The 11867-nt window shown below is 60.2% G+C and overlaps 1 protein-coding gene across 1 annotated transcript in view; it reads right to left on the reverse strand.

Annotated features, from left to right (window-relative positions):
- Positions 1-4196: 4196 nt before the first annotated feature.
- The window catches only part of CHMP6 (charged multivesicular body protein 6), a 9637-nt gene continuing 1966 nt past the window's right edge, over positions 4197-11867 (reverse strand). The window contains exons 2-8 of the mRNA XM_017879303.1: positions 9430-9539; positions 9250-9337; positions 8604-8690; positions 7306-7371; positions 7024-7104; positions 5902-5956; positions 4197-5230 (exon numbers count right to left, since the gene is read on the reverse strand). Coding sequence (XP_017734792.1) covers positions 5175-5230; positions 5902-5956; positions 7024-7104; positions 7306-7371; positions 8604-8690; positions 9250-9337; positions 9430-9539 — 543 coding nt within the window. The 3' untranslated portion in view covers positions 4197-5174. The remainder of the gene's footprint in view (positions 5231-5901; positions 5957-7023; positions 7105-7305; positions 7372-8603; positions 8691-9249; positions 9338-9429; positions 9540-11867) is intronic.

The raw sequence follows: 11867 nt of genomic DNA on the forward strand, positions 1-11867 counted from the left end.
CCCCCAAGAACCCCCGCAGAGCGCCTGGGGCTTCCGGAGGCGGGTGTCTGAGAAAGGCGCAGCTCAGGGTCACCGGAGAGAAAAAACTCCGCTCTCACAGCCCCGTGGCAATGTCCCTAGCAACTCCGCTCACAGCCAGCGAAAAGCAGCCAGACGTGCATCAACCAACAGCAAGGGCGGCACCGGGATTATTACCCAGCAGGAAAAGGGACAAGCATTTGGCACTTGACAGCTTCACAAGGACAAAGACTTAGTGCGGAGAGAAAGGCGCCAGAAAGGTGACCCATGGTCAGCTTCTGTTTATGTGACATTCCCGGAAAAACACTATGGGTTGGAGGATAGATCAGTGGTCACCAGGGGCTGGTGGGGCTGGGGGTAGAGGCAACCCTAAAGGGCTGGCGGGAGTTTCGGGGGTGATGGAAGGTTATCGTGGTGGTTACACGAGTCCACAAGTGCTGAAATTACAGCACTGTACGTAAAATTGATCTTCTGTTTTCCTGGGTTTTTTTTTGACATGGATTTCATTCTTGCCCAGGCTGGAGTGCAGTGACAAGATCTCGGCTCACTGCAACCTCTGCTTCCCGGGTTCAAGCGATTCTCCTGCCTCAGCTTCCTGAGTAGCTGGGATTACAGGCGCCCGTCTCCACTCCTGGCCAATTTTGTACTTTTAGTAGAGACGGGGTTTCTCCGTGTTGGTCAGGCTGGCCTTGAACTCCCGACCTCAGGTGATTTGCCCGCCTCGGCCTCCCAAAGTGCTGGGATTACAGGCGTGAGCCACCTCACCCAGCCGTCCTGTATGATCATTTTTTTAAAAGCTATTAGCCTGGGCAACATAGTGAGACCCCATCTCTACAAAAAGTAACAAAAATTAGCTGGATTTGGTGGCACACACCTGTAGTCCCAGCTACTCGGGAGGCTGAGGTGGGAGGATTGCTTGAGCCCCCGGGTTCCAGGCTGCAGTGAGTCATAATCACACCACTGCACTCACAGGGCAACAGTGAGACCCTGTCTACACACATCCCCTGAAACTATCAGTGCTGCTCTCAACATATGTCTGCTGGCAGCCCAGAGGGGCTGCTGGATGCTGTTGAGTTGGATGGACCCTGTCCCCGCAGCCCAGCAAGCACTAGGGCCGCACTCTTCTCTCCAGGATTATGTAAAACGGATCATGGTTTCACTTGGGGTTTTTTTTTTTTTTTTTTTTGAGACGGAGTCTCGCTCTGTCTCCCAGGCTGGAGTGCAGTGGCCGGATCACAGCTCACTGCAAGCTCCGCCTCCCGGGTTCACGCCATTCTCCTGCCTCAGCCTCCCGAGTAGCTGGGACTACAGGCGCCGCCACCTCGCCCAGCTAGTTTTTTGTATTTTAGTAGAGACGGGGTTTCACTGTGTTAGCCAGGATGGTCTCGATCTCCTGACCTTGTGATCCGCCCGTCTCGGCCTCCCGAAGCGCTGGGATTACAGGCGTGAGCCACCGCGCCCGGCCTCCCGAAGCGCTGGGATTACAGGCGTGAGCCACCGCGCCCGGCCTCCCGAAGCGCTGGGATTACAGGCGTGGCCACCACGTCCGGCCTCCCGTGGAGTTTCTTTAATCACCATGGTCGTTCTGTTCAGTGTGGTTACTGTTCCTTCCACACTTTCTGCTCTGGTTTGAATGTTTGTCCCTCCAAAACCTGTTGACGTTTCATTGCCTTTGTAACAGTATTGAGAGTGGGATCTTTAGAGGGTGGTCAGGCCATGAAGGCTGCACCCTAACAGCTGGGACTGGTTCTAAAAGGGTGCGGTGGCTCCCCTCCTGCCTTCCACCATGTGACGGCGTAGCTGGACGGCCCTCACCAGATGCTGGCACCTTTCTGGTGCTGTGAGCCAGTTGATCATTTGTCATAAATCACCCAGTCTCAAGCATCTGTGACAGCAGCACAAAACGGACAAAGCGTTTCTACAGCTGAGTCCCTGAGAGACCAAGGGTCAATATGTGCAGTTTACAGGCTGGGGACAGAAGTGGACTCAGAGCTGGAAGAGACCCCCAAGGGCCACCCCCAAGACTGCATTTGTGCAGAAACCAGGGCCCAAAGGATTCTGCAGCCAAGCCAGCCAACAGTTGGGATTTGAGTTTGGAGCAAACCATCCTCCCCTCCCCCGAGTACTTGCTCTGCGCAGGAGCTGGCTGAGCGCGGGCACGCAGGGGTCAGGGGCCCCATCCCGTCCAGGACAGGCCCTCCATTCTGTCCCACGTTTTTTTTTTTTTTTTTTTTGAAAAGTCTCGCTCTGTCGCCAGGCTCAAGTACAGTGGCATGATCTCGGCTCACTGTAACCTCCGCCTCCCAGGTTCAAGCAATTCTCCTGCCTTAGCCTCCCAAGTGCAGGGACTACAGGCGCACGCCACCACGCCCAGCTAATTTTTGTATTTTTAGTAGAGACGGGGTTTCACCAAGTTGGCCAGGATGGTCTCAATCTCTTGACCTCGTGATTCGCCCACCTTGGCCTCCCAAAATGCTGGGATTACAGACGTGAGGCACTGCACCTGGCCCGTCCCACACATTTCTAGCTGCCACACTGCCTGCACCGCAGCCAAGTGTGCCTTCCAGAGAAAGTGTCTGCAGCCTCTGAAAACGAGGCCACCATTTCCACATTATTCCCCACCCTCCCTGAGAAGTCCTCTGTGGCTGGCGGGCCCCAACACCCCTCAAAGCTGCTGGTTATGGCTCCTCCTCTACGCCCCTTCCCCACTCTCTGAGCCACCCTTTGTGTGACCCCCCCCACCCTGTGTCCCTGCTCTCTGCAGCCTCTCCTCCTCCAAGTCCTCCCCCCGGCCCCCAGGCATCTCTGGCAGGACACCAGCTCCGCCCTGAGGTTCCACACCTAATTTTGACTTGTGATTGTCATGGTCCTGTGTCCCCAACCTAGATTAGGAGATCAGGTTGGTCGGGCTCCGGCCAGCACTGGGCTCTGCACTGACAGAACTAGGAGGCGGCCAGCCAGGCCACACCAATGCCAGAGCTGGGAATCAGCTCAACGTCACCCTGGGTTGTCCAGGCAGACCCTTGCGAGGTTCAGGAAGGAACACTGGTACACAGAACAGGCTGATCATTACTCAGGCTCTCCCTTCTTGGATAGCAGGAGGGAACATGGACCCCACCCTGCCCCCGACTGTGCTGCAGCAGGGACGGACGGTTATTGGTGTTCCCTGGATGGCCTCCTGGGTGCTGACCAGGAACTTGGCACAAGGGAGAGGACACTGTGGACAGCTGCTCCAGTCAGGGCTGAGAGCAGAGTCCTGCCACAAAATGCTGCCAGAACACCTGGCCTCTCTGGTGGAGGCCCCTGGGTTCTAAAGGAGGCATCTGCCCCACTGGCAGGGTGTGGAAAGGCTGTGACTGAGGCCTGGGACTTAACAGTAGCCAAGGCCCCTCCAGCCGCACCTGCAGCTCCCCAGCGCAGGCTCCTGGTACCTCCATGCAGTCTGGGACCCTGAGCTGGTGCTCCACAGGCCTGGGACGCACTGCTGCAGGAAGCAGGTCATGGGGCTGGAGCCTCATCGTGAGACGCCCTCCAGGCTGCCTGGCAGTCGTGGGGACAGACAGGGGGAGCCCCAGCCAACTAGTTTTCTGCAGAATTCCCACAAGGGTGGTTGGAAGACCCCTCACCCCCAGCTGACATGCACACTGCAGGAGAGCTGCCACCATGCGGAGAAACAAGCCTTTCCCACAAACCCAGGTCTCCAGCTTCCTCAGTCCCGAGACCTGGCAGTGCAGGGTGTGGAGCCACCCCTTGGGGGGCACCTGCCCAGCATGTTCCCCGCACATCAAGATTCCCACCTGGGCACCAGGACCCCAAACCCACGACCCTCTGGGGGCACCGCACTGTCTGCGTCCCTCGCGTGACCGCCCACCCTCAGACCCAGGATTACATGAAGCCACTGGAGGGAGATAGGCAGTCAGCCTGGTCAGAGCAGCCCCTGGCCTTCACAGAGGGCAGCTGCCCAGAGGTGGCCCTCAGGGCCCAGAGCCTCCATCTCACATGTGCAGAGCCCAGGCCTGGCCTGGCTGGGCAGGCGCCCTCCAGTGAGCGTCCCCATGTTGGTCAAGGGGCCGGGCTTCGGTCAGGGTCACCATGGGGGAGGGGCCACACAAACCCACCCACACTCCCACAGAGGGAGCCACGCCTAGGTGCCCACTGCGCCCAAGTCCACAAGGCAGTGGGCGTGCAGGGCCAATTTTAATACGGGCTGCCCTGTTTGGGGGTCGAGATGGCGGCTCCCTTTGTCCTCGTGGTTTTCCACGGGCAGGGGCAGTTCCAGCGAGATCGTCTCATAACCAAACCAGCCCTGTGCACGAGAAGTCACGCCATGCCCCACAGCCTCCAGTCCTGGCTGCTGGTGGCTCAGAGGCCTGCAGGGCAGGAGAGTCCTGGGTCTCGCAGATCCATGAGCCGCAGCCGCAGGGACCCCCATGGACAAACTCCGAGGGCTGCACCTGCTGGAGCAGCGTCTCCCGAGCGTCAGAGGTCCTTTCGCAGCAGGGCCGAGCCCTGGTGGACAGAGCCGTGAGTGGCAAGCGGGGAGTCAGGGCTCTGGGAGTCGTCAATCCAGCAAGAACACCCCGGTCGGCCACCTTCAAATGGGAGGTGGGTGTCTGGGGCGCGGAGGCAGAGGCACGGAGAGGTTCAGCACATGCTGGTCTCCTTGGGGTCCGCCCACCAGCAGGGAAGCTGAGGGGCGCCAGAAGCCAGGCCAAGGGAGGGGCCCCTTAACGGAAGCCTGCACCAGCGAATGGGAGCAGCGAGGAGCGAGAGGAAGTGCGGGGACCCCAAGGTCTGGAGGTGTCTTCCTCACAGACGCGCGAGTCACGCGGGGGCTGGGACTGCAGGGGAACAGCACCAGAGGCATCGGGCCTGGGCCGCGGCCACCAGGGGAGCCACAACCGGCAGAAGCTGGGCTCAGCCGAGGGTTTAATCCAGAATGAGAGCAGGCCAGTGGCGCCTGAGTGCGTTCAGGCTCGAGGTCGCCAGGAGACACTCTGAAGTCGTCCTGCACGTGCGCCTGCGTGGCTGTGGCTCTGCTCAGCACCGTGCGCGCTGGGCTCCAGGGAACCCGGTCAGGGGCTGGCCACGACCCAAACTCTCTGTGGGCCACAGTCCCTGGGGCACCCCCGCGAGTCCCGCAAGAGGAGGCCACGTTACGAAGCTGCCACCAGCTCCGCCTGCCTGGGCCTGGCCTTGACAGGGACGTTTTCTGTGGAGGAAACAGAGATGTTTATGACATGCCAAAGGCCCACAGGCAGAGACCTCCAGAGAGGAATGAGGCCATGGGGTGGCAAGGGTCAGCTCAGGAGGCTTCGCACTACGGAAGGGCACGCCCAGCTCTGGGGGAGGCAAGTGACAAACAGGAAGCCAATGGGGCTGACAGACAGGGCCAGGGACACGGGACTGGGCCCCAGAGAGAAGAGCCCCAAAGATGGGTAAAGGAACAGAACAAATGTGGATGGATGGTTCTAAGACTCAGGTTCCCAGCGGGCAGGTGGAGAGCCTGTGCGGAGCGGTGCCACGGGGAGAGCCACACCTGGCTGACGGCTAATCCTGGGCTAGACCCTGGGAATGAGCAGGAGTTGCTAAAGAAGCCTTTCCCAGTTCTGATTTCTGAATGTGCCTCTTGGAATGGGGCATGGCTCTCTTACGAGGTTACCCAGTTACCCAACCCCTGGGAAACCCAAGCCCAACCCCAAGGCCAGGCACACACGCCCCCGAGCCACACAGCCAGGCGCACAGGGCTCGCCCATGGCCCAGGAGGGCCTGGACGACCTCAGGCAAGTGGGAAGGGCTGGGAGCATTCTGTCTTGCTCCTTTCTAGAATCCTCTGTTCTCCTGTGAATTCCAACCATTCAAAAGAATCAAGCATGGAAATACCTGGGATCTTCTCAGGAAGGGGCTCGGAGGGAACCTCTGGCAGCTCTATTTGTTCCTGCAAGAAGCAAAGGGTAAGGCCATGAGCAGGTGACAGGTCGGCCCGGGCTTCCTGGGCCTCCGTGAGAGTACACGGATCCTGTCAGTCAGCTGCTTTCAGCCAGAGTTAAAGTGGACAGGAACGTGCTGCTCATAACATGCAAGTCTGCACCCGCCCCAGCTTCTGGAACCACCAGAATCCCCAGGAGGTGATGCGGCTGCCACCATGGAGGCTCCTCCCAACAGACCCTGAGGCCCCGAGGGGCCATAAGGTGGCCACGTCCTGGGTATACCCCAGAGACCCTGGCTTTCAGGGACCAAGGGGTGGATGACACAGACACCCAGGTCACGCTGGTGTCCACCACTGTGGGGTGGGCCGTGGTACAATGCTGTCCCAGCGATCCTGGCTACCTAAGCCAGCAACGGTGCTTCTGCCTCTCAACTGGCCTGCCCTGGAGGCCCCCTGAGGACTTGGACCCTCAGGAAAAAGTAACTGAGCGGGCAGGTGGGCACAGCGCACCACGGGCCACATAGCACCAAAGCACTGGGGCGGCTGGCAGCAGGGCTGGGGCAGAGGCCGGCTCTGGGGGCACCATGAGAATCTGGCAGACTAAGGCAGGGGCCCAGAGAGGACAACCCCTTTGTCGGGGCGTGAACTCAGACTCAGAGCCTGGATGTGAGCGTGGGGCCAGGACGCGACCCCACAGCGAGGGCCTGCGTGGGACGTGAGTCAGCAGCCACGGCTGGGGAAAGCCAGCCCATGAATGAAGCACCACATCCGTGACAGCCAGGCACAGAAAGAGGCCGAGGCACCAGGAAGGCCCAGCCTCCTAGCTCCGTCCAGGGCACGGGCCAGCCTGCCTGCACCAGACTGTCGGGTGAGCAACCCTGAAAACCAAGTCACCTCAGGTAGAAAGCCAGTCACAAACCCCAGACTGTTTACTTAAGGGACACCACATACGGGATCACCACAGGCAGGGCCTACTGGGGGTCTGAGCTCTGGGGGTCCCATCACCTGAGTGACCGTGCTCAGTCCCGGGGATCCCGTCGCCCAAGTGACTGTGCTCAGTCCTGAGGGGCCGTTACCTGAGTGATCGCGCTCAGCTCCTCCAGGATGGCGTCTTCATCCTCCTGAGTGAAGCTTCCTGCCAGGAGCTCATCTATTTGCTGCAGAAGGACAGGTGGTGGTGAGAGCAGCGAGGAGGAGGCCCCTCATGGGAGGAAGGAGGCGGCCTGTGGCTGGGTCTGGCCCCGTGAGAGGAGGCGGCCGCTGCAGGGTGTGGGACAGTTTGACCCACACGGGGGTGGACAGAGGGTGGCCCTGTGGGTTCCCACAGTTGGGGGCAGGCTGGTCAGGGTGCCACCTACCCGCTGGTACTCCACGGCCTCCTGCGTCTCGTCCAGGATCCTCTCCACCTCTTCAATGGACATTACCTGTGGACGAGGGTGACAGGTGTTGACTCTCGTGGGTAGGGCCAATGGTAGACCCCCGACAGAGGCCTCCTGGGCTCTCAGGGCCACGGCCTCACCCGTTTATTTTTATTTATTTTTTTAGAGACAAGGTCTGGCTGTGTTGCCCAGGCTGGGCTCAAGTGACCCATCCGAGTAGCTGGGACTATAGTGCGTGCCACCACCCCCAGCTCCTGTCTCTGTTTAAATGAGGCCAAGCCATGCGTGTCCCAGGCATGGCCCCGTCCTGAGGCCACAGGAGCCGTTCCATGAGTCTTTTCAGAGGCCACGATTGCAGTGCTCTGATGCCCGCTTCTCACACCTGAGTCAGCTCTCACAGCCACAGGTAAAAATAAGCAAAAGGTGGAACATTCTGGGCAGGTGAGTTGATTTCTTTTGAGTGGCAAGGTCAAAGGGCCACTTGTGCTTGACTGGCACACACCACCAGTACTCACCAGACACTTGGAAAAGTGGCACAGCCAGACCTCCTGCCAGGTGAGTCCCCGGCTCTCCAACTAGCCCCACCCACTGGACCCCCACGTCATCAGTGTGATGGGGTTGGTGGGGGAATGTGGTATGGCCACGCTGGGCTTCACATCCATGCCCGGCCTGAGACGAGGCCGGTATTCACCTCCTCCCAGAAGCCTTCTTTTTGCTCTTATCGCCCTGGCTGGAGTGCAGTGGCACAATCTCGGCTCACTGCAACCTCTGCCTCCCGGTTCAAGCGATTCTCCTGCCTCAGCCTCTTGAGTAGCTGGGTTTACAGGTGCCTGCCACCACGACTGGCTCATTTTTGTATTATTGGTAGAGACAGAGTTTCACTATGTTGGCCAGGCTGGTCTCAAACTCCTGACCTCAGGTGATCTGCCTGCCTCGGCCTCCCAAAGTGCTAGGATTACAGGTGTGAGCCACCACGCCCCACCACCTCCAGGAAGCCTTCTGTGATTAGTTTGCTGAACCCCTTCCTACCCTCAGACTTCCCCTCTATGTCACTTTGGCGCCTGGGGACCCAGTTCCCATAGTTCCCAGCCTGTGCTGCACCCCACCCTCAGGTCACTGCATCCCTGCCTGCCTGGCAGCACCCAACACATCTCTCCTGCCAGCCTCGTGCCCTGTGTCTGACACAAACACTGTGGGACAAGCCCCCCACCCTATCCCCAACTCCAGCCCCACTGGGCTCCCCGTGCCTCCATGCCCCTGGCCCTGCAGAGACCCACCTGGTGCATCTTGTTCAGACACTCGTTTCCAAACTGCAGCCCCTCCATCACCTTCATTTCGATCTGGGTGAACTCAATACTCTGAACCTGAAAAGGAAACCAGAGCAGACGCAGGTGCTGAGGATCCGGCGTGCCCTCCTCCTGGCCCAGGGGCAGGGTTCACACCACACTGGGCGGGTGCTGCTGGGCGTGAGGGCAACTCCTGACACCTGCTCCTGCCTGTCCTCTCCCGCTGCCAGGTGGGGACGCGCAGGACAGAGAAGGTGCCGGGGAGACACTCGGGACTGCTGGTTGCTAGTTAGTAGCTCTGGTTACCAAGGAGCAGAACCACGCCGCTCGGGTCCCTAACACCAGGGACACTCAGTCCCCCATGCAGACCCCTGACCTACCCACATCACCCAGGGGTGGCCCAGCCTTCCCCACCTCAGTCCTGCAAGAGACAACTTGCCCCCCAGCCCCTTAAGACCATTAGCTTCCTGGCAGACTCCCCAGGATTCCAGGCCCGCCCCATTTCAGGTCAGCTTCAGCCCGAGGCATCTGAGAGGAGGAGATTTCAGCTCTTGGGAGAAATTCCGATGTCCATGCAGCCAGGCAGAGCTGTCTCCAGCTGCACCTGCATCCCAGGGCGAAGCACCTGGCCACCTACCATGGCCTCCAGGCTGCTGATTTGGTTCTCTGTCCTGTCCAGGAGCTGCTCCTGGTATCGCTTCTTCTTGAGCAACAGCTTGGCCCGTCTGCAGAGGGAAGCCCGAGAGTGACCTGCTGTGGCCCTGCCCGGCGTCCCACCCCAGCCGACAGGGTGCCCACGTTGCCCGGGCCCACTCACTCCTTCCTGCCGTCCCGCAGCAGCTGCCGGGCCAGGGCGCGCTCACGCTCCAGCTGCTGGGCAATCCTCTTCTGGTACTGCCTCAGCTTGTCCCGCTGCTGCTTCAGTTGCTGCCAAAAGAGAGCGGGCCTGGCGTCACCGAGCCCACGCTGCAGGCCCTGGCCGTGCTACTGAGCGCCGGACATGGAGGCCAGGCGGCCCTCCACGAGTGTCCTTCATGGGGCAGGGCTGTCTCCCAGGGGTGCTGTCTGGACACATCTGGGGGGCGGAAGCCAGGGACACTGCTCCACATCCTGCCACGTATGGGGCGGTCCCACCAGAGGGTCCACCCGGACCCCACAGTCCATCACAGGGACGGGAAGGACCACCGTGGCATTGCCGTGGGCCCACCCTTGAGCCTGCCCGCCAGCGGTGCGAGCGCTCTGGGCTCAGGTCAGGGAGCAGCTGCCAGGACCTCAAAGGCTCGGACTTGGCCGGGCGCAGTGGCTCATGCCTGTAATCCCAGCACTTTGGGAGGCTGAGGCGGGTGGATCACGAGGTCAGGAGATCGAGACCATCCTGGCTAACAGGGTGAAATCCCGTCTCTACTAAAAATACAAAAAAAAAATTAGCCGGGTGTGGTGGCGGCGCCTGTAGTCCCAGCTACTCGGGAGGCTGAGGCAGGAGAATGGTGTGAACCCGGGAGGCGGAGCTTGCAGTGAGCCAAGATTGTGCCACTGCACTGCAGCCTGGGCAACAGAGCGAGACTGCATCTCGGGAAAAAAAAAAAAAAAGGTTCTGACTCGAGAACATGCAGGGGGTGAGTACCCAAGTGCCAGCAGCCACACGGCCAGGATAGGACTCAGACATCCCCCCGCATCTCTCCTCGGGCTTCAGCCACATGAGGTGCCTGTGGCTTCCCTGCCCCTTTGCCAACCATCCAGCTTCAGGGACATGCACTCGGTGATGTGCCCCGCGGCCCCGCTGACCGCCTCTCATCTGTGCGCCGCCCCAGAGAGGGCACTCGGCCACTGAGGAACTTCAGCCAGTCCTGCCCTATCAGGCCCTTGAGTTTTCCAAACGTCATCACTTCAGACAATGATGAGCCCATGCAGGCACAGGGATTATGGCCTTAAGGCAGGAGGCTGAGGGGAATTAGCTGGGTCAGGGCCTGTGTGCCTCTTTCAGGCTCTGCATAGGAAGAGAGTGCTCCCTCCACCCTCGGAGTCTCCGCTCCACAGTGCCAAGACCTGTGGGTCCTCCACAGTGAAAGGTGCCCCCTGTCCAGCCCCACTGCTGGGGAGACTCAGGGGCCAAAGGTGTGGCCAGGCTGCCCCCTGTAAAACGAGGTCTCAGTGGAGGGTCACAGGCTGCGTGGGGAACACCTGTTATCCTAGAAAAACAGAAAAAAAAAAAAAAAGCAATCATTTGTGCTACTGTGTACTAAGGATGCTGTTCGCAAGCACCCAAAATCCTGGGGAGACCTATGGCAGCCGGGAACACAGGTCTGCACAGCCAAGAGCCCACAGTGGCCCTCGGCCAGTGCTTGGCAAGTGCTTGAAGAGAAATCGGAACTGAGTCCTTAAAGGGAGGGGAGGGAGTGCCCTGGGGCTACCAGGGTAGGTGGAGGGTGGACGATGGAGGCTGGGCCCAGCTGTCTTACAGGCAGCTCGGGACGGTGCCCAGCGCTGTGCCCATCTTCTCTAGGGACAAACGTGCCCGTTGTTTCTTTTCATAGCTTATGGACTCAGATGCCAAAGTAAGATCCCGTCTTTCATTTGCATTCACTTCTCTTTTAGTATGAAATTATTTCTGTTGCACAAAATTTAGAAAAGAAAGCATCCGAAAAAGCTAGCCCTGCTCCCATTTCGGGGTCTCTCTCATGACACGTTTATCCCGTTACAAAAATTGACTATTCTTAACCCGCCGTGTCCCTGACATGCCCAGCGATTCCTTCTCCTACAGAAGCTAACTTTCACATGGGAACAGGCACCACCACCGGCCCGGCTGTGCCCCGGGGGGTCAGTCTGGAGTCGCCGCAAACAAACGCGCCAAACACGGTAACACGGTGGTCCTGCACCCAGGCGCTGCGGAAACCCGGCAGGACCCCGGCAGGCGTTCGGCGCACCTGGCGGCCGCTCCTCGGACCAGGGCAGACTTCCGTCCAGTCCTGGCCTGAATGGCGCGAGGGAGAGGGGATGGCCCCGTACGGCCTCGCGAAGCCGGAGCACCGAGGGGGCTCCGGCCCAGGGCACCAGGGGGCAAATGAGCCGCGGGACGTGGGCGGGGGCAGCGACTCCGGGAGCGCCGGGACCCCCGGGGCCGGGACCTGCTCCTGCGGGCCCAGAACCAGGGAAAGCCCAGCGCCGCGCGGACCCCACGGCCAGGCCGCCAGGCTGTGGCCAAGCCCCGAACGCCGGCGTCGAATCCCGCAGTCCCCGGCCGCGCCCACCCCGGCG

The sequence above is a fragment of the Rhinopithecus bieti genome, unplaced genomic scaffold, assembly GCF_001698545.2.
Source record: "Rhinopithecus bieti isolate Rb0 unplaced genomic scaffold, ASM169854v2 scaffold_9899, whole genome shotgun sequence".
Taxonomy (NCBI): Eukaryota; Metazoa; Chordata; class Mammalia; order Primates; family Cercopithecidae; genus Rhinopithecus; species Rhinopithecus bieti.